General features: G+C 34.8%; 2 protein-coding genes and 1 pseudogene across 3 annotated transcripts; 2 read left to right on the top strand and 1 right to left on the bottom strand.

Moving 5' to 3' along the window:
• Positions 1 to 2,944: 2,944 nt before the first annotated feature.
• LOC21408950 lies at positions 2,945 to 5,259 on the bottom strand (annotated as a pseudogene).
• Positions 5,260 to 9,905: 4,646 nt separating this feature from the next.
• LOC21408948 (nuclear poly(A) polymerase 4) lies at positions 9,906 to 16,304 on the top strand. Of its 2 annotated transcripts, none has more exons than XM_024166686.1 (12): positions 9,906 to 10,571; positions 10,704 to 10,781; positions 11,309 to 11,416; positions 11,803 to 11,865; positions 12,022 to 12,183; positions 12,991 to 13,104; positions 13,212 to 13,274; positions 13,369 to 13,698; positions 13,797 to 13,961; positions 14,092 to 15,167; positions 15,546 to 15,613; positions 15,720 to 16,304. In XM_024166686.1, the coding sequence occupies exons 1-11, from the start codon at positions 10,437 to 10,439 to the stop codon at positions 15,607 to 15,609; spliced, it is 2,358 nt and encodes a 785-aa protein (XP_024022454.1). In that variant the 5' UTR covers positions 9,906 to 10,436; the 3' UTR covers positions 15,610 to 15,613; positions 15,720 to 16,304. The 2 variants fall into 2 exon arrangements, with proteins under 2 accessions (XP_024022454.1, XP_024022453.1); XM_024166685.1 differs by having other exon boundaries at positions 9,907 to 10,571; positions 14,092 to 15,141.
• Positions 16,305 to 21,871: 5,567 nt separating this feature from the next.
• Positions 21,872 to 26,029, top strand: LOC21408947 (hexokinase-1). The gene is made up of 10 exons (XM_010099848.2): positions 21,872 to 22,228; positions 23,078 to 23,228; positions 23,318 to 23,500; positions 23,824 to 23,898; positions 24,023 to 24,178; positions 24,329 to 24,427; positions 24,517 to 24,647; positions 24,937 to 25,018; positions 25,351 to 25,713; positions 25,851 to 26,029. Exons 1-9 carry the CDS (start codon positions 21,957 to 21,959, stop codon positions 25,699 to 25,701), a joined length of 1,500 nt encoding a protein of 499 aa, XP_010098150.1. The 5' UTR covers positions 21,872 to 21,956; the 3' UTR covers positions 25,702 to 25,713; positions 25,851 to 26,029.
• The last annotated feature ends 1,285 nt before the right edge of the window (positions 26,030 to 27,314 follow it).

The raw sequence follows: 27,314 nt of genomic DNA, 5'->3' as shown, positions 1-27,314 counted from the left end.
CTCCCCCCCCCCCCCCCCCCCCCCCCATGATGATGCAAGCAACGCCAGCAAAACCGAGAAAAATGGCAGAGTAGAGCCACACAATTCCCAAGGGACCCAAACCCGGAAACCCATCAATCAAATCAAATCCCTAATCATTGCTGATATGAAATTTAAGATCCTCTACACCCATTACCGTTCTAACATTGCTAGGCTAGGTAATACTATTAGGTCTTGTTCACTTTGTCAATTTGAGTTTTTATTTGAGTTGAGATGTGACATTTTTTAAAAGATTTTTACTGTAACAGAAAATTTTGATGTAACATTTTTTGATAATTTTTTACTGTAAAATCCTAAAACTGAAAACTCGAATCGATGAAATGAGTGAGACCTTAATGATTAGTACCGTGGACTTAAAAAATTATAAAAATTTGAATGCTTTCTTTTAAAAAATAATAATAAATTATAAAATTTGGGATTTCTTTAAAAAAAAATAAAAATTAGGATTTCAATATCTATAGTACTCTAAAATATTTCATTCTTTATCTGGTCCATGCCTCCTTCTCATGCTTTGAAAGGCCGCATGCTAGTTAGGTGCGTGACAAGATCTACTTAGCGTTTGTTTGAGATAGTTTGTATTTATACTTTTAATTAGTAAAAAAAAAAAAAGAAACATAAGTTGTGATTTTTTTATTAGTATTTGGATAGTACCCGTAAAAATATTTTTACATTTAATAGGAACTTTTAAAAAATAATAATGAATTATAAAAATTAGGATTTCTTTTTAAAAAAATAAAAATTAGGATTTCAATATCTATAGTACTCTAAAATATTTCATTCTTTATCTGGTCCATGGCTGCAACTCATGCTTTGAAAGGCCGTATGCTAGTTAGGTGCGTGACAAGATCTACTTAGCGTTTGTTTGAGATAGTTTGTATTTATACTTTTAAATAGTAAAAAAATAGAAACATAAGTTGTGATTTTTTTATTAGTATTTGGATAGTACCCGTAAAAATATTTTTATATTTAATAGGAACTTTTAAAAAATAATAATGAATTATAAAAATTAGGATTTCTTTTTAAAAAAATAAAAATTAGGATTTCAATATCTATAGTACTCTAAAATATTTCATTCTTTATCTGGTCCATGGCTGCAACTCATGCTTTGAAAGGCCACATGCTAGTTAGGTGCGTGACAAAATCTACTTAGGGTTTGTTTGAGATAGTTTGTATTTATACTTTTAAATAGTAAAAAAAAAGAAACATAAGTTGTAATTTTTTTATTAGTATTTCGATAGTACCCGTAAAAATATTTTTATATTTAATAGGAACTTTTAAAAAATAATAATGAATTATAAAAATTAGGATTTCTTTTTTAAAAAAATAAAAATTAGGATTTCAATATCTATAGTACTCTAAAATATTTCATTCTTTATCTGGTCCATGCCTCCTTCTCATGCTTTGAAGGCCACATGCTAGTTAGGTGCGTGACAAAATCTAGTAAGGACTTAAGGATTTGTTTGAGATAGGTTGTATTTGCACTTTTAAGTAGTAAAAAAAAATAAGCATAAGTTGTGATTTTTTATTAGTATTTGAATAGTGTCCGAAAAAGTATTTTTATATTTAATAAGAACTTTTAAATTTGTTTAGGTAAAAAAATAAAAAATAAAAACACTTATTGTTATAAAAAAAATAATGTAATAAAAGGATATGGATGAAATATTTAATTTGTTGTTCACAAATAAAAAGTTAAAAATGTAAATAAAAGAAATATTTTCATAAACACTTTTTTTATAAGCATCATCGGGATGACTTGTTTTAAAAGTGCTTAAAAAGGCCAAAAATATTCTAAAATTATTCATCCAAACAGATTAAAAAACGACTTTTAAACTAAATAAGCCAAAAACGTTTTTTTTTAGTCAATCTAAACGAACCTTTAATTCCACTGATATTAACATTATTATTGTTTACGGGATTAATATTAGCATTTTACACTGTGTTGCATTATTTTAGTAACACACATAATGATGTTCATGACAAATGCAAGCCACACTATGATTCAGGTTAAACAATGAAAATGAAATAAAATGACGGCCAGTGCGTGAGTGTATTACTAATTTACTAGGATTTATGAATCTGATATTTGAACCAGTAATGCCGTTACTTTAGTCAAAGTTTGAAAATTTATGTGGAAGATTCTTTACAGATTCTTATCCAAGTCTTTCAAACCGCAAATAGTAATAACTTGTTAAGTCCAAAGCTGGGGTGTCAACAGTTGGAACCTACGTATTGGAAGGTGGTTCACGGAAAGCTACCCTATTTCTACACTTTTTGGTATGGCGGGAATTTCGTCATTTCAAAATTCTGCCTAAGCTACTACTTATTTTCTCGTCTTTTTTTTTTTTTTTTTTTTTTTTTTTTTTTTTTTTTTTCTATAAACGAGTAAACGACCACAATATGATTCTTGTTACTTGCTAACTGTCACACAATCACGTACGACACCACATTTCCATATGGCTTCCATACATGCTAAATAGCCTGACAACGCTCTTTGGCTGTGTGAATAAATGTCCTCTATAATGAGCATGTGCGGACAAATTTCTAGTCTAATAACCAAAGACTCTTGGCAATTCCAGATGTTAGCAAGGAAAGAAAAGGTTCCAACTTCCAGTCATTTAAGGCAATCTTGTCTTTAGTGTATTAGTTTTATGGGAATTTGTTATTGTTTTGCATATCAAGTGTGTGAGTTTAAGTAACATCAAGGACATACACAAATTGAAAAGATTCATTTCATTGCTCACAAGAGAATTCAAGAAAGAAAAGAAAAAAAAAAAAAAAAAACTGTAATTTACAGAAAGCACTCTGTGTTCTACCCTATTCATTGTTGAACTTAAAGTGGAAACAAGGCATAGCTAGAGAAGTATTTTTTTTTTTTTAATCTTCTCTAGATATATTTCCTAGCCAATGTAATGTTCAAACCAAACACAGAGGATATATTCCTTGCAATGCAAACTTTCTCAGCAGTTGAAGGCCTCTTCTTGAAACTGAGAATACGACCGGTGCATTCTCACGCTGCTTATGCTGTTTCTTGCAGCCATTATCTCATTCAGTGAGAGCCTCTTCTTAGGCGCCGGTTCGGGCCTTTGCTTCGGGGCACTGTGGGACCTTAATTTGGCGTTGAAAGACTGAGTGTTGGCCATGTAGCTCGGGAAGTTTGAGTAAGGCCTAAAGAAGCTGTCCCCACAGACGCTCTTTGCAGGCGTAGCAGGCGCGTTGGACCAGGTGGGATTAGCAAAACGGGGAGTGCTATGCGCGGTGGAGAACTTGCACTCGTTGCCACTGAAGTACCATTCGAAATCCTGAAGGTGCTGGCAGTCAGGGATGGAGATTCGAGCAGGAACAGGGCAAGGCAGGGGCGAAGAAATCGTTTGGTAAGGCAGATCTTCGCTGCATTCCGATAGAGCTGTGCTAAATCTTCGAGATCTTGATCTGGGCTTGTAAGTGTCGATCTCAACGATTTTCGGGCTTTCGTCAAATGCGTTGATTGATGCTTCACAAGTTGTAGATAGCCTCTTGCTATGGAATTCACTCCTTGGCTCGTCAAATCTTTCCTGAAAAGTGAAAGCAAACAAACATTTGAATGAGCAAGACATAAAAAATGAATCTTTTTCTTTTCGAGCAAGTGAAATTTAATGGATCTTACAATGGACTTTCTGGGATAGAATTCAGGACCCAATCTGTTCTCTTTGTTGAACGAACGGCGAGCTCGTTGAGTTCTAACAGCAGTTTGTGCTCTGATAAGTGCCTGCATACTATGAAGAGTAGCAGCAGCCCTTTTTCGGACTAGATAGCCTCTAACAAGAGCTTGTATCTTAACAAGTCCTTTTAGAGCGCGCAGAGCCTTTCGAGCCTAAAATTAGAAAGTAAATTTTCGTATTCAATACAACAGTAGTAAAAGGCAATAATTGATTTGACTACAGAAACCAAAAGCCAAATTTCAAATTCCACGCATATAAAAGTAGTCCTAAGTACTTGGGAAAGACAAAATTAAGTTCGACAATTATGAGGTGTGCAAAAGTAGCGGACAACATATTCATCAAAAAGGCATATTTGGTAGATAAAAAAGAAAACATGACCGGAACTAGAAAGATTGAAATAACAAGAGATCTAATGATAGATCTCAAGAAAAGAGAGAGGAAAAGTAAATCTGAAATCAAAATGATTACCAACTAACGGAAAATGCAAGGTTTGAAATTTCAAATTTTCGGATTCATAATAATAAGTTAGAAGAAACAAAAAAGAAAAAGAGGAAAAGAGATGAAAATGAATTCTTGGTCAACAAGTGAAGAAACAAATATACTGTTTCATTGACCAAGGAACACTTGGTACTTACTGTTCTATGTAGATTTGAAAACAAAAATTTCCAAACCTTTGACAAACAGACACAAAAGTGAAAAACAAGCAAAGTACATCCACCAAAAAAAAAAAAAAAACCCTTCACCTAGATTTATTGCCCATTTCGAACACGAAACACTCCCCTAATAAAAACATTAAAAAAAATTAAGCAAACACTAAAGAACGAATAGGAACGGAGCACAAACATACCAAATAGCCCCTAAAAACGGTTTGAATCTTGACGGCAGCCAACTTCTCTCTCTTCCCATTCAGCATTCCACTTCCCTGGCTGGTCAGCCTGACGACAGCCACCGCCGCCTGAGCGGCGGGGCGGGGGGGGCGCCCGCGGCGGCGTCGGCGGCGGCGGCCGTGGCTGCCGCGACGGCGATTGCGTGCTTGCTCTGCTCGGTCCCGGACTCGGCTAGATAGGATCTGAGCCAAGCCGCATCAGAAGCAGATATACTTGGTGGAATAATAATATTACTATTATTATTATTATTATTATTAATGTTATTATCAACACCATTTAATGTTGCTCTGGCAGATTTGCCGCCTCCGAAGCTCCATCTTTTCTTCTCTTTCCGGTCAGACGCGTTTGAACTTGGGCTCTGGAGATTTTCCTTATCTGACCTCTTCATTCCCAACAAGCCCTTCAACCATCTCGTAGCTTTTCCCATTGCAGACTTGACTTCTCTCTTTCCGCTCTCTCGCTCTCTCTCTCTCTAACTCTAGAAAGAGAAACAAATAGAGATTACCCACCAAGTGAATGAGCCAAAGATTGGAGATTTATATTTGAGAAACAGACACCCCAAGAAAGAAAACGGAAAACTCAACCTCCACCGTGTGTGGGGTGTGTGATAAAGAAAGAGACAGACGACGACACAGAATATGTGAAGGAAGTGAAACTAAGGAAAACAACCCAAGTGGAGTGCTTAATCAACATTGAACAAAAAACGACACGTTAGCTTTCTTCGTATATGTATATGTATATTTTTTGTAGCACTCTTTATAGTGGGAGAAAATAATAAGAGAACATTAGAAAAATAATTAAAAAAAAAATTTGAAAAAATTATATAGAAGTGAATCCAAAGGCTCAGGTGGGGGTGGGGGTGGGGGGCTTTATAATGAGCAGAAATGTTTCTGAGAGATCTTTTCGAATCTTTACAGGTTGCGAGCAGAGAAGTGTGGAGCAAAAGATTAACAAACAAAAAGCATTATGAAACCTTAAAATAAAAAAATTACGGATGAAGACTGAAGGGAGTGTTTTTCTTTTTTTCTTTCTTTCTTTTTTTCTTATTTGGAAATAAAATTCTGACAAGACCTCGTGAAGAACTGCGTTACAAGACAAAAAGGGGTCACAGAAAGACACAGGAAAGGGGTTCAACTTCAAAAAAAAAAAAAAAACTCAATTGAAAAGTAATAATATTTAAAGAAAACTTCAAATCTGACCTCTCAGCAAACAAACAAGAATTTACAGACAAGTGAACAAAAATGAGAGTTTTTGAGAGAAACGGGAATAAAAATGGCAGAAAGGAAAGATTGAGCGTCACTCACCTTTCTCAAATTCAAAAAACTAGCGCTGGATTTTGCACCACTTTGGCTTTCTCCAATGACTACATGCAAAAATGCAAAAGAGCACTAAAAATCCCCCAACTTTTTTTCCTCTCTATAAAAGAAAATGGATTTATTTCCACCTTTCTGGAGCAACATGTAAAAATTAAAAAGATACCCAAACTGACAATCAAAAATCAATCCCGTGAATCTCTTTCAATTTTTACGCCTAAAAATCTTCTTTTTTTTTGTTTTTTTGAGTATTATTACACAGAGAGTGTTGTGACAAAACCCATGCCCCTCTTAAAGCCAAAACTTTCTCTCATATCTCTCTTTCTCAATCTCAGTCTTCTCTCTCCGTACTAGAAGTCTACAAGTTCGCTGAGCAGCGCATTTAAGGCCTTTGCCCAACAAAAAGGACCCCTTTTATAGCTTCTCTTTGTCCCAAACAAATTGACCCAAAATAGGCCTGAGACATCGCTTTCTTTTCTTGGGTTAGAGAGAAAAAAAATTCAATTTCAATAAAATTAAATTAAATAAACGAACAAATCTTTCAGTTTCCGTATCACTCTCTGCATCAAAGGGGAAAGGTTTTACCAGAAAGATTTTTTTTTTCCTTCTCACTGGTTCTCCATCATTTCTAGCTCAGTTTCTCTGCCACATTTTCTCTGCAGAAAATCTCTGAAGCAATGTGCTTTAGTTGGAAAAGTGGTATTTTCCTCAATTGAGTGCAGTCAAGCTGCTCTGGAAATAGATTTGGAACAATGCAACATAGCTTACTACGGAGAAAGATAGAAAGAGGGGCTGGATTGGATAGATTTTTGAAGGCAATCTTGGGATTTGAAATTTCATAAATTTTTCGCTTTCTATAATTTTTCAAACTTGAACAAATGCTAAATACAGGTTTCTTTTTAATCCAAGTAGAACGATATGCATCTATTGTTATAATAATAATGGTAATAAGACTATGGTTGTTATGATCATTTGAAAAAGATTCGATTTGGAGTTTTTGAATGCATATCTTGCTATTTTGTTTGAAATTTTTTTATATTGCACCAATTGTGGATGTAATAGATGGAGATGAACCTAGAAAGCATTATTTATTGGTTGAGCTTGGTTCTAATTTTTTTATATTATCATTTCTCTTCAAAATTTGGACCAATTTGGGTTACCACAATCAGAACATGTGTAACAAGAAAATGTTTAGGTAGTCACCCTCATAATGGTCATTACAAAATATAGGATAACCAAACCTTGTAGACTTCGAAAAAAATAATAATTTTGTTTAGAAATGGGCTTTAAAATTTAATGTGAAATGAAATCAACATTGTCTAATGTAATTTGTATTGTCCCTTTTGTTTTAAATTTGTTTAAAATGATCTATTCTGATAAAGGGATAATTATAATTAAGAGATAGAATAATAAAAAGACAACTATTATAAAATGACAGTTAGCATTTTTTTATCAAACAAAAAAAACTACAAGAACGTTAACTTCACTATTTTTTAAAGAAAAATGTATAATCGGTAAAAGTATATAAATATGGTAAGACAATAATTGCACAAACGAGTAAACAACTGCTCAATATGAATTAGGAAGTGTTTCAATCATCTGCCACCAAAATTGAAGTCCAAATAGTATATTAATGGCAAAGCTGCTCCTGTCGTAAAATTGGACCATACTTTTGTGCAGTTTTAGTTGGAGATGGTAGTTATTTAGGGCCCGCTTAATTCGATGATTCGAGTTAAAATGTGACTACATGTGAGAGTTTTTTATTATAGTAAAACTTAAATTCTAAATTTAAATGGTAAAATTAATTGCACAAAATTCTGAATCTATCCCCCGGACCACTCCACTAATAGGTATCAATTTTCTTGCAGACACAGAGCGACCACTTGGTAGAGTGGTACACTGGACACAAAATAAAAGGCCTGTATATTTGGACCACTGGTTGGCAACTTGGCAGACAAAATATTTGGAGGCCCAATCTTAAGATTAGGCCAGGCGACCAGCTTCTCTTCTTCTATAGACCCAATTAAAAGCCCAAGTTAATGTGATTTTGACTTCGATGACTTGGAACAGAACAGTCACGCAAGTAATAATCAAATCTCACTAGTGGAGTTAATTGAATTTTATTAATGACAGTTGAAAAGTTAACTACGTAACCGCACGGTCGCACCAATATTTTATTGTTAGACTTTTAATCTCGAGAGATTTTGATCAACTAAATAATTTAGGAGACGTTTGGTTTATAGATTAAGATTATGTGATTAGAATTATTTTTGATTTACGTGTATTTTTGTGAGAGAAAATACTGTAGTGAACTATGAACCATAATTCAAATCATGGTTTGAATCCTCCAACCAAACGTCTCCTTAGCTCATTTATTAAAAGCATATTCTTAATAACTATTTTACAAACACAAAAAAGAAAAGTCATCGTAGAAGAATTATAGGGTGTTTGGTATAAAAATTCGCGTTATGATTCGAATCATGATTCGTGATTTGTTACAGTATTTTCTCTCACAAAAAAATGCATAAATCGAGAATGATTCTGAATCATTATTTTAAATCATGATTCTGAATCTGTGAAACAAACGTCAAATTAATATTTGGATTCTTATGAGAATGGAATGCAATACTAGTCACCGGATGCTATACATTCAACTACAAAAATATTGTTTCTAGGAAAAAAGAAAGTACAAAAATATTGGACCTAAAATTCCTACTCGATCAATCGACTGTTTAGCTTTTGATTTATACTGATAGGAGTGAAACTGAACTTTCTTTTTTAAAGCATAATTGGGTCAAAAACTTTATGTTCAATCGATGACATAATTTTTAAAGGTTATGATTGATGTGATAATTTTTTGGATGTGGTCATTCTCTTATGTAAACGAAATTATAACAATGTTACCTTGACTAGAAAAAAAATATAATTCTTTTGATTGAGTTTGAAAAAAATACCATATAGTCTAATATTTATTCCCGGAAAATCTCCAATCAAGATTCTTTAATTTTACATACCTTTTCACTCATAATTTTAAAAATTATCTAAAGATATCAAACGTTGGCATAGCGATGGAGTTCTTTTTTTTTTTTTTTTTGCATTGCCATATAATTGTTTAGAAAAATAAAAATAAAAATATAATCAGCCCCATAGGCTATAGTAACTCAAAGCGAATATTCTTTCATTTTTTTTTGTTCTATTTCTAACTTTCTATATTCAAAAAATGTTGCAGTAAAACTTCGTCTAAATTCTAAAATGATTATGTCGTTCTCTATGCTTTTGTTGTCGTTTTCGCTCAGCGACTCTTTTCATTTGAGTTATTGGCTATTGGGAAGGCAGCAATGTCGTGCCAGCTCTCACCGCAAAGTGAAACACACGTGAGGCCGTCGGCTAGACGTGGACAACATCACCAGAAAAGCCAAAATCGCTTAATTGCAATTACTCATTTATCCTTTACCAAGCGCATTACCCCCAAAAAAAAAAGTGTCCCTAAAAAAGAAATATATAAGTAATCTTTATTTAAATATAAATAGGAATATGTGTGAAAAAACGATCCCTTTTTTAACTATTTTTAATGAATGGTTGAAATTTTATAAATTAAGAATAATATCTTTTATTAATGACGGTTACTTATTAATTTAGTGGTTTATCTTGATTGTCAAGTATTTTTTAATAATAAATAAATTTTTAAAAATTAATCTATCTATTTATTAGTGGTGAACCATTATTAAATCAATAATAAACTTACAATATATCAATGATTAATCATTGTAAAAACATGTTCTCCTAAAAAGTTCAGTCATTTTTCCAAAAAAAAGATTCGATCATTTGTAAAAAGATCACCAAAATTTCTGAGATAAATATAAGAATAAAAATGCTCTAAAAAATATATAAGAATAAAAATATCCAATGAAAAAAAAAAAAATCCAACCTCCCAAAAATCTATCTTTAACTAAAATTCAAGAAACTCACCCCAGAATCGGTCCCAACACCAAACGAACGCGCTCTTTCTCTCCGAGACCTCCGACACAACAGGCCGGCTCTCTCTCTCTCTCTCTTCCACATGCCCTCCTCTTCTAGGGCTTCTTTCTCTCTCTTCCACATGCCCTCCGCTTCTAGGGCTTCCTTCTCTCCATAGATTTTTACTTTGGGTTTCCTTTTTTCTGTGTTTCCTTCTTCCGTTTTCTTTGTGCTTATTGATCTGGTTTCGAAGAAGTATCCTATTTTTTCTCTTAGGGTTTTCGATCATCTCCGATATCTTCGATTTTCTTACATTCCCGGGAAATTCTCCGATTTTCCTTTCGTCACGCGAGGCTTTTTTCTCTTGGTGGAGGGCTTGTCATCTTCTTCAATTTCGTGGTTACGATTTTCGGTTCAATTTTCTCTTTTCGTGTCCAATTTTTTTTTTCTCAAAAAATATTTTCATCAGAAATTTCTAGGGTTTCCGAATACTCGTTAGTTTTTCAATTTTTATTTTTATTTTATATTTGTTGGGCAATGAGATGGTGAGGCCAGAGGGATTGAGTGCTACGCCGCCGCTTCTTCAAGCGGCGGCGAAGCAGTACGGCGTGACAAAGCCGATATCTACAGCGGGCCCCACAGACGTTGATATCCAGAGGACTCTGGAGTTGGAGAAGGTTTGGTTTGGCCTTCCTCTTATTGTTATTTTATTATTTGTTTTAAGGGATGAATTTGTTTATGTTTTTGAGGCTTCAGTCTGAAGGGTGTTTTTTGTTTTTTTTTGTTTTTTTTGTTAATGGGGAACGAAGTTTTTGGTTGACGTTGGGCTTTACGAGAGCAAAGAGGAAGCTGCCAAAAGAGGAGCTGTTCTTCATCGTATTGGACAGGTGATTTAATAATGATTCGAGCAAATTGTTTGCCACCGAGATAGTAGCTTATGTGAATTCCTATAAGTGAATTGTTTTTTTTTTTTTGGACTGCAATTATGATTCTTTTGTTGGGATTAATATTGCTTGCGTTAAAAACAGAAGAAGTTGTAAAGCATGAATAGGTATCAATTCTGTGTTATGCAAATTGTAGGTTACATATTAAAGCGGGTTTAGCTTCTTTTCCTTTCTTGCCTTGATATGGGAAGAGACTATGGTACTCTATATGTAAGCTATTATTTGTCACTGAATTGTAACTAGTATCAATGTTATTTCAAGATATTTTAAGACTGTTTTTGGGTGTCGTAATTGAAAACTCTGAACTAACTTTGTGCTTTGACTTACCGTAGAGTTCTTTTGATTTGCCATATGTGTTTTTTGGTACTATGATTAAAAAAAAATAATAAACGAAGGACCTATTCTTTTTTCTTTTCTATGTTTTTTCGTAAATTTATCGTCCTAACTATCTGTATGTTTTTCTTTGTTAGATTGTCAAAGATTGGGTGAAACAACTCACTAGAGCAAGAGGTTACACGGCTCAAATGGTTGAGGATGCAAATGCTGTAATTTTTACCTTTGGTTCTTATCGGCTTGGGGTGATTATCTTTGCTCTTATTGTTATACGGGAAATCTTGCCTTATGGTTTAACTTTTGTTGTGTAATTAAATTTTTAAACGCAATGTTACATGTTTGTAAGTTTCTTTGATTTTAACCATCCCCACCTCGCCAGTTATGATATTCGGTAGCTCTATTAATTATTGGGTATGTGAGTGTTTCTTTTTTCTAACCTTTTCCTCCATATTGTTGGTGGCAACTTGGTTGTTGGCTTTGGGTTCTAAATTGCAAAGGTAACTGAGCTCTGGTTTGCTCTTGAACCTTCCTGTTTTATTGGGATATTCGTGGGGTGGTAGGCCATCTAGATACTTGTGCTGTTTGCCCTTTTTATATAGATGCCTAACCTATACTCATAAATATTTTGTAGGTGCATGGTCCTGGGGCCGATATAGACACATTATGCGTTGGGCCATCATATGTGAATCGTGAGGTAAATAGTGAATTCAGGAAATTTGTAAGTGATGTGAATATGCCCCTATTTCTTTGTGTAAGCACTTGAGTTCAGGAAATTTGTCTTAGGTGAAGTGAATATGCTCACATTATGTATGTAACACTTAATTCTTTTTTCTTTTAATTACTGCTACAGGAGGATTTCTTCTATATATTGCATAACATTCTGGCAGACATGGAAGAAGTAACAGAGTTACAACCAGTCCCAGATGCGCATGTCCCAGTAATGAAATTCAAGTTTGATGGAATATCTGTTGATCTTCTTTATGCGAGTATTTCTCTCTTGGTTGTACCAGAAGTAAGTTCTCGTGTATTTTTTTTCTTTATTCTTTATGGACTCATTCCAAAACCAGACAATCTGCAAATCTGTTGACCATATGGTGAACTTATTTCTGGTTAATGAAGGGTATTTTTTTTCCCCCTTTAGATTTGTTATCTAACACTTCTTATGCAAAGGAGATGTTCATCAAAAATCTTTATGAGTGTGTACAAACGTTTGTTTTTGCTTTTCCGTCTTCATTTTCATCACTGTCTAGAAGGGAATGATTTTGTGAATCTTATTTTTTCTCTATTATTTGTGTTTAAGACTTTTTTTCCTGGGTTTTGATACTTTTCAATGTTGATTATGAATAATCATATGGTGATAATGACTCATTCTTTGTTTGACTGTCCGCAAGAATTTAGTACCATACATGTTCACATAGTCAGAGGCTTTTAATATGTATTTCATCATTGCTGGGGTTGTTTATGTAGATCTTTACACATGTTTATGTTGACTTGCTTTTGCATTTGTTGAACTCTTATGATGTATGCTGTTAGATATCTCAATCTTGATTCAGTTCTTCTGTGTGTCTGTGAAAATGTTTTGACGTATCATGTTGCTTGACTGGAAGTTCTTTTTTTACAATCTCGGAGATGAGTGCTACACAATCTTCTTATGGGTGCCTTGTTGAATGCTAGTATTAATGTCATGCCTGATTCCACTGTTAATGGTTGGAAATTGTAATTCTTGCATGAACTTTCATTTTCTGTGGTTTGAGACATTTCTTTGAAGTTATTTTGATAGTGAATTCATTAACGGAATTGATAGTGAATTCATTAACAGAACTTGGACATCTCGGATTTGTCGGTATTGTACAATGTCGATGAGCCTACTGTTCGAAGTCTTAATGGCTGCAGGGTTGCAGATCAAATTCTTAAGCTTGTTCCAAATGTTGAGGTGAAGTGTTCCCTACGTAGTTAATTATCTTCTTCAGATGGTAAAAACATGCCTGTTTGTGATTGATTCTGTGCTTGATTTCTTTTTTTGTTGACTATTTGTTGTAGCATTTTCGCACAACATTGAGATGCATGAAGTTTTGGGCCAAAAGGCGTGGTGTGTATTCCAATGTGAGTTCTTCTCTCTCACCTTCCCTACTGAAAGATTTTACTTCACTTCTATTTTGAATGTTGTTTTCCACCTTGGTTGTCTTAATGTGTTCAGGTGACTGGATTTCTTGGGGGTGTGAATTGGGCCCTTCTTGTTGCCCGAGTGTGCCAGCTTTATCCTAATGCAGTTCCAAGTATGTTGGTCTCTCGATTTTTTAGGGTCTATACACAGTGGCGATGGCCAAATCCTGTTATGCTATGTGCCATTGAAGAGGATGAGCTTGGTTTTTCAGTTTGGGATCCTCGTAAAAATCCTCGTGACCGAACTCACCACATGCCGATCATAACTCCTGCTTATCCTTGTATGAATTCTAGCTATAATGTTTCTACAAGTACACTCCGTGTTATGATGGAACAGTTTCAATGTGGTAACCAGGTTTGTCAGGTGGGTGGTAGGTTTCCTTTATTGTTTTTCAGTAGATATTTATCTGGTCTCCTTCAATGACTACTGTTTCCTTTTTCCTTTTTATTATCCAACACCAGGAGATAGAGCTGAATAATTCCCTGTGGAATTCTCTATTTGAGCCGTACTTGTTCTTTGAGAGCTATAAAAACTATCTCCAGGTTGACATTGTCGCAGCTGATGTTGATGATTTGCGTGCTTGGAAAGGCTGGGTGGAATCTCGGTTGAGGCAACTGACCTTAATGGTATTTTCAACAACTTTTATTGGCTTTCCATGCAATATATATGTTGTACGAGACTGTAATACTACAAAATAATTTTTAGTGAGAATTTTTCCCGCCTTCTTTTATTTTTGTATTTTTAAAACATTTGCAGATTGAGCGGGACACTATAGGGAAGTTACAGTGTCATCCTTATCCACATGAGTACATTGATGCGACCAAGCAGTGTGCCCATTGTGCTTTCTTCATGGGTTTGCAGAGGAAACAGGGGGAAACCATCCAGGAGGGTCAGCAGTTTGATATACGGGGGTCTGTGGATGAGTTCAGGCATTCTATTAATATGTATATGTTTTGGAAGCCAGGTATGGAGATCTATGTATCTCATGTTCGTAAAAGGCAGATTCCTTCTTATGTGTTCCCAGATGGTTATAGACGGCCTCGTCCGTCAAGGCTCATTACACCAAAGACTGATAAGCCATCTGAAGATAAACGCAGTCAAAATGATTCTGGCAGACATTATCTTAAGCAGAAAAAGGGCACTGAGGTTTTGGATAATAAAGTAGGTTCCCCAGAGAAACAGCAGAGTATTGGTCCTCAGCAGCACAGTTCAATTTCTCCTGAAATTGTTGATCACAGGATAAGCGGTGTATCTACTGGCCTTAAGAGGAAAAGGGATTCTGATGCACTGAATGATAAGCTGGGTACGCCTGAAAAACAACAATGTACTAGTCCTCAGCAGGACAGTTCAATCTCTTCTGAAAGTAGTGTTCACAGCTTAAGCTGTGTATCTCCTCAACAGCACAATTCAATGTCTTCCAATACTGTATCTACAGACCATTTGCCTTCTATAATGGAAATTGCTGTCGAAAAAAATATGGTGCACCATGCTGACACTTTGAGAGAGGCAAGTACTGGGACCGACTATGTTAAGGGAGTGCTAAGATTGATTGAGACAGATAAAAGCTCTAATGTGGAGTTGGTTGTATCAGAGACTGAGACCGGATGTACCTCAAATTCCAGTGTCATTACAAATGTCACAAGTGAGGGCACTTCTTGTGAGGATGTTGGATTTGAAACAGTGACCGTCACTGGGAGTCCTGAAGGCAGTGTTCAAGACAGCAATGACCCTGAATCCGTACAGGGTGATTCATGTGAGGCAGACTTTGAACAGCTCTTGCAGAATGGATTTGTAAATGGCAACATGGTATTTAAAGATGGATCAAAGGAAACGTTAGGTTTTCTATTTTAAGTTTTTTTCCTATTTTGTTTGGTCTATCATTTTTCTTTTTCCTTTCCATTGTTTTTGGTATGTATAGCCATGCTTTTTGTACTAGTACCTCTTTATTTCTTCAAGTCCGACTGACGGGTTTCCTATAAGTAAGATGAACTTATGGGATACGACTACGTTTCTTCTAAACTTAATACTGGACTTTTCTCTTGGTCCTCAATACTCTCTATACTATGGATATTAACTCTTCTGATGCAGGATTCAATGAAAAACATGTTAACTCCCCTTTCATATTTGCATTTGGTTTTTAACCTATGTGTCTAAATCTTGGATATATATTTTGCACTGACAAGACTACCTGATTTCTTGTTTTTTTGAAGCCAAATGGTTCGCTCGGGATGTCACTTGATTCCAGCAGTGGTGTTAACTCGAGGGCTGTGGTAGTAAGGCACGTGTTTTGAACTTCTAGATATTGTTTCTTTGCTGCATATCGTAATTGATTATCTTTCTGTTGCCTTTTCTTGTTGGCGGTCTTTTGGTTATTTTATCAACAGGTGTAGTCTAACATCAACAGCGTAACCGAAGTTTTATAGAGTCGAATATGTGGAGGCTTAGAAGAAAGAGAGATAAAGCCAGCAGATCGGGTAAGTGATTTTACGGCGGACTTTCATTTCTTTCCTTTTTTCAGGCATGATTTGTGTATTCAAATTTGTCTGGACCGAGGTGGAATCCATTAAAGGTTAATCCGAGAATTCAAGTTAGCCATTTTTCTGAAGGACCAAGAAGTACTTAGAAGCTTCATCCGTTTCTCTGTATAGTATTTGCTAATTATATGCTTGGAAACTCGGAACTTGGCAGCTCCTTATTGTGTAGAGGTCTCTTTCTTTCTTTCTTCTTCTGTTTCCTTTTATCCCTTTTTTTTTTTTTTTTTTTTTTTTGTGGGGAGGCAAAAGTGTCATCGTGTTTTCTTTTCGTCGTCGTGGTGGTCACAACTGTGGCAGCGTCTAGTGTTTTGTGGTTAAGGGTTTGGGATCTTGTTTGTTGGGATACTGATTTAATGTGGGTAGGACCATAGTTTGCAGTGTGCAGCCCGTTTGACCAATGTATACTTTGTGCCGTTCATTAACAACGTTGAACACTCTCTCTCTCTCTCTCTCTCTCTCTCTCTCTCGCCATGCGTTCAACTTTGGACAAACAATTACATAAAATGGAAGCTATGTTTTTAACAAACTCATGGTAATGGCCTTTAAATTCTTTACAATTTTAATATCATAGAACAAGAAAAGATTTGAAATTATGAACCCATAGTTCAATACCTAACCGCTCAAGTAAGCAATAAGATAGTTCTCAGCTTTCCGCCTTCAAGAAATATTGAACTCAAAACAGATTTTACCACACTACAAGAAAAAGGGGTTTTTGCGACGACAAAAAGTCGTCGCAAAAACCCAAATGTTGTCACAAATAAAGTTTTCTGTGACGACACGTCGTCGTAAATTTGTTGGCGCAAATATTTTGTTGCAAAAACATTTTTTGCAACGACACAGTGTCATCGCAAATGTATTTGCGATGACACTCTGTATTTACGACGACAAGCATCGTTAATACGTCGTCGTAAAATTCTCATCATATGATCATTTTTTGCGATGACATTTCAAATTGTCGTCGCAAATAATCTTTTTTTTTTGCGACGACAAGTCTAAAAAAGTCGTCGCAAAAAACTGAAATTAATTTTTTTTTATAATTTTTAAAAAATGCCGCGCGCGCTAGTGCCTCCTTGAGCGCGCGGCCGTGGCCCCAAGCGCGCGCGACAGTGAGCCCCCGCGTGTGCGCCGTGGCCCCCTGCGTGCGCTTCCGTGCCCCCCCTCCCGCGGCAGTGCCCCCCTGCGCACAGGCAAGTGTCTCCCCGTGCGCGCAACCGACTCTTCTTCGATGCCCCAGCACCTGCCTGGAAACGAGTCAAACTTTATTGTGTGACTAATGACTACATTTTTAACAGCAACAAAGAGCAAATATTAAATTTTAAAAAAAAAAAACCTATTTAAGTCGTGCACAAGCACAAGCTCTAATCTACCTTGATTGGCTTCAAAACTCTAACAAGCAATCAATATAGTTAAAACAGAAGGTCGTACTAACAAAAAGCAAGAGCAAAACAGAAGGAAATCATTAACCAAACGCAATATATGAGAAGCACTTCAAAATTTCAAACCAATTTGTGTCCATATATTAACATTCCTTCATAAATTCAGTTTTCACACATTTAAATAGCAATTTCGTGAATCAGCTATCTTCCTGGCAGTAGTCTCTAATCCCCAATCTTTGTCCTTAGCAACTATTTTATACATTTCGGACAAATTTTCCATAATTTTTAGAAACAGCAAAGAAATTTTGCATCAGATGAAATTATATTTAAAATCGATAGGAATAAAAACGAACCGGAGAGATACCTCACTAAGGGAAGAGAGAGAGAGAGAAGAGGAGAGAGGAGTGGCGGGGTCGGGGCGGCGGGAGCAGCAGCGACAACCGGAGAGGGGAAGAAGACAGAAGGGAAGAGAGAGAGAGAGAGAAGGGAAGAGAGAGAGAAGAGGGCCGGTGGCGACGGGCAATGGCGGCGGCGAGGGGAAGAAGAGGCAGAGAAAGAGAGACTTAGCAGGAGAGAGATAGAAAGCGTCAGAGGAAAATGAAGAGGAAGAAGATAGGGTATATTAGTTCAGACTTATTTGCGACGACATTGTCATCGCAAATAAATTTAAAATGCCGTCGCAAATAATCATTATTACCGCGTTTAGTTTTTTGGTGAAATCTTGAAAAGATTATTTGCGACGACAAAGAGAAAAAGTCGTCGCAAATAACATGAAATTATTTGCGACGACAAATATCGTCGCAAATAAATGTAAAATGTCGTCGCAAATAATCATTTTCCCCGTGTTTGGTTTTTGGTAAAATCTTGAAAAGATTATTTGCGACGACAAAGAGAAAATGTCGTCGCAAATAACATGAAATTATTTACGACGGCAAATGTCGTCGCAAATAAATGCAAAATGTCGTCGCAAATAATCATTTTTCCCGCGTTTGGTTTTTGGTAAAATCTTGAAAAGATTATTTGCGACGACAAAGAGAAAATGTCATTGCAAATAACATGAAATTATTTGCGACAACAAGTCGTCGCAAATATATTATTATTTGCGACGACTTGTCGTCGCAAAAAATGGATTACCTTGGCGGCAAAAATCCGCATCATTGAAATTTGCGCTCCAAAATTATTTGTGACGACATTTAAGTTATTAGCGACGACATGATTTTTTTTTTTAAATGGGGAGTAATTGCGACGACATGTCATCGTAAATAGTGTATTATTTGCGATGACAAATATCGTCGCAAAAACTATCATCGCAAATGGCCTTTTTTGTTGTAGTGCCAGTATCTTCTCAGTAAGTAGATGGCAAACGGAAAAGCTTCCAACATTCCACGAACCGGAGAGAGAATGCGTTCGCTTGGTTTTTTTGTGACACCTAAGAGAAGAAATGGAGAAGTTGAGTATAAAAATTGAAACTGAAAAAAACAGAAAACATTTTCTAACAACGTGATCGGTTATTTTATGTGTGGACTTTGTTGAAGCATGGGAGAAGTTTGAACTTACAGGTCCTTTTCGAAAGAATTAAGATCTGTTGTTCTATTTTTTTGTCTCAGTAGATGTTCTACCAATTAAAATTTGACACCTCATGTTTTGATTAAGTATTTTTAGTATTTTGTTCCTATTTATATAGTTAGATTCTTAAATTTATATGAGATGACAAATAATTAGCGATTGAATAGCTATTGAGACAAGAAAATGATGACGGTAGATCTTAGATGACAAATAATTTGCTTTGGGATTAGCTAGATGGATTTTTTGGAGTTAATAAAAGATGTACTAAGTTTTCGGGCGATCTGAGCGTATACTAGGGTAACACCCGACCGTGCGCTAGGGTAACACCCGAGCATGCGCTATGGAAATTATGCTCAGGTAAGGAAGAAGTCAGAAGGTCAAGAGTCATCAATCATCAATGTTAAGTAATAGTCAACAATTAAAGGCATTCAATTACTTAAGTTTAATTCTTTTATTAATTATTTGTCAAATGTAACACCCGAAGAATCTTATTGGAATTAAAGAGAGAATAAACTCTCGAATTAATGAAAAGAATTAAATCTCTAATTTCTAATATACTGTAAATTCTCTCGATTTGAGAGGAAATAGAGACTCATTCTGGAATACAATTACATTGTGATTATCTTCACTTTGTTCTTATTATTTTTTTGAGTTTATTTATGTTCTTTAATTGTTCTTCTAATTTTCTTAAATTATTTACTTATTCAATCTAAATTATCAATCTAGAAACGTTGAATAAATATTGGACGAAATTTTGTTCCAACAAGATTTGTCTACTATAAATAGGATACTTAAAGTTTATTTTTAGACTTCATAAGAAATTGATACTTCTTTCTTTTTCCTTTCTACTATGTTCTTATTATTCTCTTGAATTCTCTATTTCTCTTCTCGTGGATACATTTTCTCACCTCTAGCTCTATATTTTGATCTCGCAAGTGCCCCATATACTCTGTTTTTTTTTTTTTTTTATATTGATTGAATTCTTCTATATCTACTCTCTGATAGTATCAAAGTGAAGTAGTTTCATTAGACAAAAACAATTTTTTTTTTTTTGGTTTAAGAAACCCCTTCTTTCGTCCTTCTTTCAAACCACTTTTGACACAATAACTAAGAAAGACTCGGTACTAGTTTTTTCAGATGCTTCGAGAAGCCATAACCAATTGGCCACCCGAATTTGCCGATTGGATGAACGAGTTACTCGTATTAATAACCGCATTGGTCACCGCTTTTATCTTGTGACCAAACTGGCTAATGATTTTCATGAATTCCGGAGGAAATCCAGATTGTTCAATTATCCGTAGATGCCTCATAGGAATCTTGATGAATTTGGATATTTTGAGGATGATAAAAATTGATACACCCAAGTATATACGAATGGAAGATTAGACCCGACAATCAAAATGTTTCTTAATTGGTTAGAAAACATTGAAGATTATTTTGAGTGGTATGAGATGACAGGCACGCAACAAATTCATTTTGTAGAAATGAAGTTTGTTGGTTCCATTAAGATTTATTAGCACACGGTTCAATATTCACCTCAAGCTTCTGAACCAGCCTCTTATTATTGCGTGTGGGCTGAGATGAAGAGCAAATTGGAATATAAAGAGACGTTTGATTCATGGATTAGAATCATGTGATTGAAACTATTTTTTATTTATGTGTATTTTTTGTGAGAGAAAACACTGTAACGAACCATGAACCATGATTCAAATCATAGTTTGAATCCTCCAACCAAACGTCCCTTGAGTATTTGCCTTCCTACCATTGTAGCCATTGTTCGATCAATTTTTGAATCTTTGACATGACTCAATTTGAGGACTTCTTTGTATAGGAAACTTGTAAAATACTATATTTTTTAAAAAATATGAATTGTGATTCAAAAAAGAAAACTTAATATTGCTTAATGTAAATTATAAGTAATTCGAATGTGATAACAAACTTTATAGATAAAAGGATAAACTAGTAGACAAGGAAAGGACAAAATATTTTTTCTTTCTTTTTGTTTCCCTTATCCTTGGATAATTAATATTACTATTGGTTTTCTTTAGTTATCTTTACCTTGAGTGGTATGAAGATATTCCATGTTTGTCTTATTCCATTTCCCATTCGTTTCCTTATATAATGCCGTATTTCCGAAGTTATACTTCAAAAAACAAAAAAAAAACAAAGAAGTCCTTACCAGTCATACATAAAATTAAGGACTAAAAAGCATTTATAATATATTGTACAACAAACAAACCCAATCTAATAAAACTAAGACTATTTTACACATTTATCCTTTAATTCATAGGGTTTTGACACTTTTTGCTTAAACTTTTAATTTTGATGATTTGCTCCCCAACTTGTAAAACTGTTACGATGTGCCCATTTGACAATTATTGACGAAAAAGTACGTTTGGCAAAAAATTTTAACATTTCAATTCAATCCATTACATAAATATCTTGATTCCTAACTCTCAAACCCTCACATATGACAAAAAATCATAACAAAAGTAGTAAAAAGGGGCATATTGAAATAATTTATAAAGTTGATAGATAAATTACTAAATTAAAAATTCGAGTAATAAGTTTCCAAAAACCCTATCAAATTAGGAATAATTATGAAAATTGTCTTAAAAATAAGGACGATACTAATTTCAATAATAATGAATTTGCTACAATAGTATTATTAAGACACTTTTTTTTTATAACCTAAAAAATAAACCGCGAGTATTATTAAAAATAAATAAATAAATAAACAACGAGCAGATATATGTTTGTTAATCGTGAGATTACGTTTAGTTTATGGATTAGAATAATGAGATTATAATCATTTTCGATTTACGTGTATTTTTTTTAAGAAAAAATACTGTAATGAACCACGAACCATAATTTAAATCGGGGTACGAGTCCCGTAACAAAACAGCTATTTGAAATTGTATGTCTTGCGTAATTCTTTTATTTTCATTTAATTTTAAAGACATGAGAAATATACGTGTATGAGGTCCCAACCATATTATTAATATTTTAAAACGCCTTCATATTCATTATAAAAAAAAAAAACTCCTTTATATTCTATTCCCAGAAATCGAGGGATCTCTTAGTGCGGTGAAATTATCGCTTTTTGCCCTTTTTCCTTCGACAAGTCAGCCAGCCGCAGCGCGAAATGGGGAAGGTGGCGGTGGGATTGGCAGTCATCGGCGCGGCTACGGTGTGCGCGGCGGCGGCGCTGCTGGTGCGCCACCGCATGCGGAGCTCAGCCAGGTGGGTGCGCGCGATGGCGATCGTCGCGGATCTCGATGAGCGCTGTGGGACCCCCCTTGCCAAGCTTAGGCAGGTCGCCGACGCCATGACCGTCGAGATGCACGCCGGCCTCGCCTCCGAGGGCGGCAGCAAGCTCAAGATGCTCATCAGCTATGTCGACAATCTCCCTACCGGGTAAAATTTCCATTTTTTTTCTCGCTTTGTATCGTCTCGTAATCTGATAATTGTTTTTTTTTTTAAAAGTCTTTCGATCCATTTGAAGTTCCTTTTGTTTTCGCGTCAATATTTCAGATTATCGTAATTTGATGCAATTGTCAATTGAATTCATCAGTCGTTATTCGTTAGAATATCGATCAAGACTAATGCTTTATCAGTGTTCATTCATATCAGTCTCAAAAGTCCAAGACTTTACGTAGTGTGAAGGGCTCTTTAATCTGAATTCGCCGATTGACTATTGATTTTTTTTTTTTTTTTTTTTTTGCAATATAGTTTATCAATTATCCAATTTGCTGTCACTGTTTTTAATCTAGGTCATTATCAGCATTCAAATGCTGCAAATTTGACAGGGCCTGACACACCCAAGTGTAGCCAAACAGCCCTTAAAATCCTAATGATGAATTGGAATATCAGGCTTTTAGTCATGTTTGGATGAAGGCGTTGTTATTGTGATTGGTTGTATAATTGCTAACCCTAAGTTTTTATTTTTCTGTTATAAACTTTCCGATAATTAAAGGATCTTTCAATATTTGAATATTTAGCTTCCACTTGTCGTGTGAAAAGCAATTAGCTTTGGAGGGAAAAAGAAATTAGAATTCTGTTAGTCTCTTCGGCACTTATCTCTCTCTCTCTCTCTCTAAATGTAGAATGGTAGATTTCCCTTATGGAATAATGGTAAATCTTAAAGAATCTCAATTTTCTTTTCATATTTTTCTGCTTTCAACTGTTTGTTAACTGCGTATGTTCATAATTTGAAAGACACTCATATTGAGTTATTCCCCGCCTTTATTGTTTCTCCCTATTTAGGAATGAAAAAGGGCTCTTCTATGCGTTGGACCTTGGAGGAACAAACTTCCGGGTGTTGCGGGTGCAGCTTGGGGGGAAGGATGGTGGAATTGTGAATCAAGAATTTGCTGAGGTGTCAATCCCACAAGATCTGATGGTTGGAAGTTCAGATGTGAGTATTTTATGATTACACCTATTATAATATTCTTATCTGCTTTATCGAACTGGTTTTTTGAGTCTCGGTAATTTTTATCATTTCAGACACTGTTTGACTATATTGCGGCTGAACTTGCAAAATTTGTTGCCCAAGAAGGTGAAGATTTCCAGCTTCCTCCTGGCAGACAAAGGGAACTTGGTTTTACATTCTCATTCCCTGTGATGCAGACATCGATTGATTCTGGGACCCTTATTAAGTGGACAAAAGGCTTCAATATTGAGGATGTGGTGAATATTCACAACTTTTCTTCATTACTCCTCCTTTTTATACGCATTTCTTGTAGATGTTACATCTTTTTCGAAGTAGTCTATTAGAAGGACTAGCAATTGTTTCAATTAGCATTGTTATAATCATGAGTTAGAATGGAGTACTTTACTGTTGCAAGCATGAAGGACATCATGGTTAGAAGGAAAATACAATTTAATAGCATGCCAAGTTCTGTGGGAAATTCCTTGGCTTACTATGCTATTGATGACTCCAATTATTTATTTATTTATTTATTTTTCGTTTTTCATCTCTATTTGACCTGTTTTTGTTTCTGGATTAATAGGTTGGGCAAGATGTTGTGGCCGAATTGACCAGAGCACTAGAAAGACAAGGTCTTGATATGCGCGTATCAGCTTTGGTAGGCTCTACTTGATAGCTTCTTAGGAATGCATTTACTGTTCCCTGTCTCAGATATCTTCTTATTTGTGAAAATGCCCGTTCGAGTCGTTTGATCATTAACTTTTCAAGATTAATCTTTCCAGGTCAATGATACAGTTGGGACACTAGCGGGAGGCAGATACAACAACAAGGATGTTGTTGCTGCCGTGATTTTAGGTACTGGAACAAATGCAGCATATGTGGAACGTGCACATGCCATACCAAAATGGCATGGCCTCCTACCTAAATCTGGAGAGATGGTCAGTGGTATTTTTATGGCTGTTTTCACCCTATCGCAATTTCACTAGTAAACACACTCTCTTCATTTGTTTCCCTTAATTTAATGGTAGAAATGAGGAATTTGCAGAGGGTGAATACACAACATCAAATTAATGTCAATTTAAATCCAGGTTATCAACATGGAGTGGGGTAATTTTAGGTCATCACACCTTCCACTGACAGAGTATGATCACTCTCTGGATGCTGAGAGTCTAAACCCTGGTGAACAGGTGTTCTATTTGATATAGCTGTTGCTTTCCTTTCTTAGTTAAGACTTAAGACTACAATACGTATATAACCTTTCCACTGTTTTCCTCAGATTTTTGAGAAGTTAATTTCTGGGATGTATTTGGGAGAAATTGTCCGCAAGGTTTTATGTAGGATTGCTGAAGAAGCTTCACTTTTTGGTGATACAGTTCCACCAAAACTAAAAGTTCCATTTATATTGAGGTTTTTTTCTCAACTTATGAGTTATAGGTTGCATTCTATTTCTTGTAACAATAATCAATTTCCTCATGATTCGGATGCGTCTTTAGGCCTTTTTTGGCTTTAGCCCCTTAATTTCAAAAATTCAAAACTCTAGCATTCTAGATTATGACGTTTTTGTGATCATATTTTGCCCTAGTTTTTGAAATTTTGCCATTTCTGACAGTGTAAATCTTTCAAATTTGAGATTCTATTAGGGATATAATGAATTGTACAGCGGAGTACTTAGTACTGTTAGCTATGAAATATGCAGGACGCCTCATACGTCTGCAATGCATCATGATACATCCCCTGATCTTAAAGTTGTAGCAGATAAATTGAGAGATATCCTGGAGGTATTTCTTCTCTTCTACCTCATCTGAATCTTAATTTTAGTTTGGCCGAACAAATTTTTTCTGTCTCTCTGTTGCTCTTATTTGCTAGATACATGCACCATTTCTCTGTGCATTATTTACAATTCTGAGTGGAGCTCCTCAATTCTTTCCTGCATTTTGTCCTGCGGAATACCTTGTATATGAACATACCTCATGGCTAATAATCTGTATTTTTCTTGAGAGTCATCAATGTGGTGACTCATCACTGTAAACTGCTCTAATAATTTTATTATTTGCTATTATTTGTATCTTTGGATATGTTGATTTCTAATAAATGCTTTCTTTTATTTCAGATAACCAATACTTCTTTGAAAGAAAGAAAACTTGTTGTTCAGCTCTGCAACATCGTCGCCACACGTGGGGCCCGCCTTGCTGCTGCTGGGATTTTGGGCATTCTGAAAAAACTGGGAAGAGAAACATTGAAGAATGGGGAGGATCAAAAGACAGTGATAGCATTGGATGGTGGACTTTATGAGCATTACACTGAATATAGGAAGTGCCTGGAGTCTACCCTAACAGAACTTATTGGAGAGAAAGTCTCCGAAAGCATTGTTATTGAGCACTCCAACGATGGGTCGGGAATTGGAGCTGCTTTTCTTGCTGCTTCTCACTCCCAGTACCCTGATGTTGAGGAGTCCTCCTGAGTTCCATCAATAGTTGAGTTTCTTTTATCCTTGCATTTTTATCATTTTTCCTGTTTATGTCCTAAAAGCGCTCTTTTAGTTTCATCATATTGTTATTATTTTCTTGATCCCTTTTTCTTTTCTTCTCTTTTTTCTTTCTTTCTTTTCAGTTTAGGAAATCGTTCTCTGAGTTTTATTTTTAAGTTATGGTTGTAAGAAAAGGTGGAACGAATGTATAAGACCAGGACCTGTAAGCGGCAATGGTATTCTGCTTCGGCCTGCATTTTTTACCTTTTTAAGTTAAAAAAGGTAAATAAAAATAACGAATGATGGTCCTTTCCTTTGTCAAGTAACGCCCATTCTTTTGGTGGAAATATTTTCTCAAATTACTTTTATGGAGTAGATATTACTTTTGGTATGTTATTCTTCTCCTTGGGATTCTATTTTGTGAATGATTTTCTTAAATCATGGCTAAATTTCATTCATGACAAGTCGCTCGAAGCCATAACGAACTCTTAAAAAGAAGTCGCATGGACTTTAGTCATTAATGATAAATTGTAAGACTCATTATGAGAAATCAAACAAGCTCTTTTCTTCTGTGACTGTTTAATTGTATTTAGACGTATAAACAAAAGATTCAATGCACAATTTTGTACTAGTTGAAAGTAGTCCGTAGTAATTTATGACTATTTACCGATGTTCTTTGATGAAATAGGTTTAACAGCTCAGGCAATATTTAAAACAGGTACAAAAACATCCATTGAAGTTTGACCATTAGGAGTTGTTCATCGGGATATATGTGCAGTAATCGATGTGTTAAGTTTAAGTTAATGCATTATAAAATCTAAATATAAAATCTCAAAAAAGAAAAAAAAATTAAATTAAATTAAATTTTAGGGCAAGAAGTAAAAAAAAAAGGTTAAAAAAGATTTAAATAAATAAATAAATAAGTTTTAAGACTTCAGCGCAAAAATAAAAAAAAAATAGTGAAAAAAGGGTCAACTGAAGAAATAAATAAGTTTTAGCGTAAAAAGAGCGAAAACGAAAAATAAAATAAAATCTCATGACAAAGGTAAAAGAAAAGGTCAAAAAATGACAAAAATAAAGACATAAATAAGTTTTAAGACAAAAAAGAACAAAAATGGAGAAAAAATAAAATTGCAAGAAAAAAGTAAAAAAGGGTAAAAAAGGATAAATAAAAAATAAATAAGTTTTAGGACAAAAAAATCCAAGATGAAAGAAGTAAAGTTTCAGAGCAAAAATAAAAAAAAGGGGTCAAAAAATGACTGAAATGAAAAAATAAATAAACTTTTATGACAAAAGGAACCAAAATGAAAAATAAAATAAATTTTCATCATAAAAATAAAAAAATGTTAAAAAAAGATTAAAAAGATAAAATAAATAAATTTTGAGGTAAAAACAAAAAGATAGATAAAAAGGGACCAAAATAAAAAAAAAGTAAAGTGTTAGGGCAAAAATAAAAAAAGAAACTTTATGGTAAAAAAATAAAAATGAAAAAACAAAATAAGGTTTCGGGAAAAAAATTAAAAATGGATAAAAAAAAAGGTTTAAAATGAGAAAATAAATAAATTTAAGGTAAAAAAACAAAAAGACAGATAAAACAAGGGACTGAA

Source organism: Morus notabilis, unplaced genomic scaffold, assembly GCF_000414095.1.
Source record: "Morus notabilis unplaced genomic scaffold, ASM41409v2 Scaffold307, whole genome shotgun sequence".
In the NCBI taxonomy this organism is placed as follows: Eukaryota; Viridiplantae; Streptophyta; class Magnoliopsida; order Rosales; family Moraceae; genus Morus; species Morus notabilis.
Note: the sequence above shows the minus strand (reverse complement) of the source record. Positions and strands in the feature narration are given on the sequence as shown.

What these genes read in the sequence shown, in the direction of transcription:
- LOC21408948 (XM_024166685.1), top strand. Translation starts at nt 10,437, where the DNA reads ATGGTGAGGCCAGAGGGATTGAGTGCTACGCCGCCGCTTCTTCAAGCG. An exon ending in GGCGTGGTGTGTATTCCAAT is followed by an intron (nt 13,275 to 13,368) that starts GTGAGTTCTTCT and finishes TAATGTGTTCAG; the next exon opens with GTGACTGGATTTCTTGGGGG. An exon ending in GTGGTAACCAGGTTTGTCAG is followed by an intron (nt 13,699 to 13,796) that starts GTGGGTGGTAGG and finishes ATCCAACACCAG; the next exon opens with GAGATAGAGCTGAATAATTC.
- LOC21408947 (XM_010099848.2), top strand. Translation starts at nt 21,957, where the DNA reads ATGGGGAAGGTGGCGGTGGGATTGGCAGTCATCGGCGCGGCTACGGTG. An exon ending in GTCGACAATCTCCCTACCGG is followed by an intron (nt 22,229 to 23,077) that starts GTAAAATTTCCA and finishes CTCCCTATTTAG; the next exon opens with GAATGAAAAAGGGCTCTTCT. An exon ending in AAAGTTCCATTTATATTGAG is followed by an intron (nt 24,648 to 24,936) that starts GTTTTTTTCTCA and finishes TGAAATATGCAG; the next exon opens with GACGCCTCATACGTCTGCAA.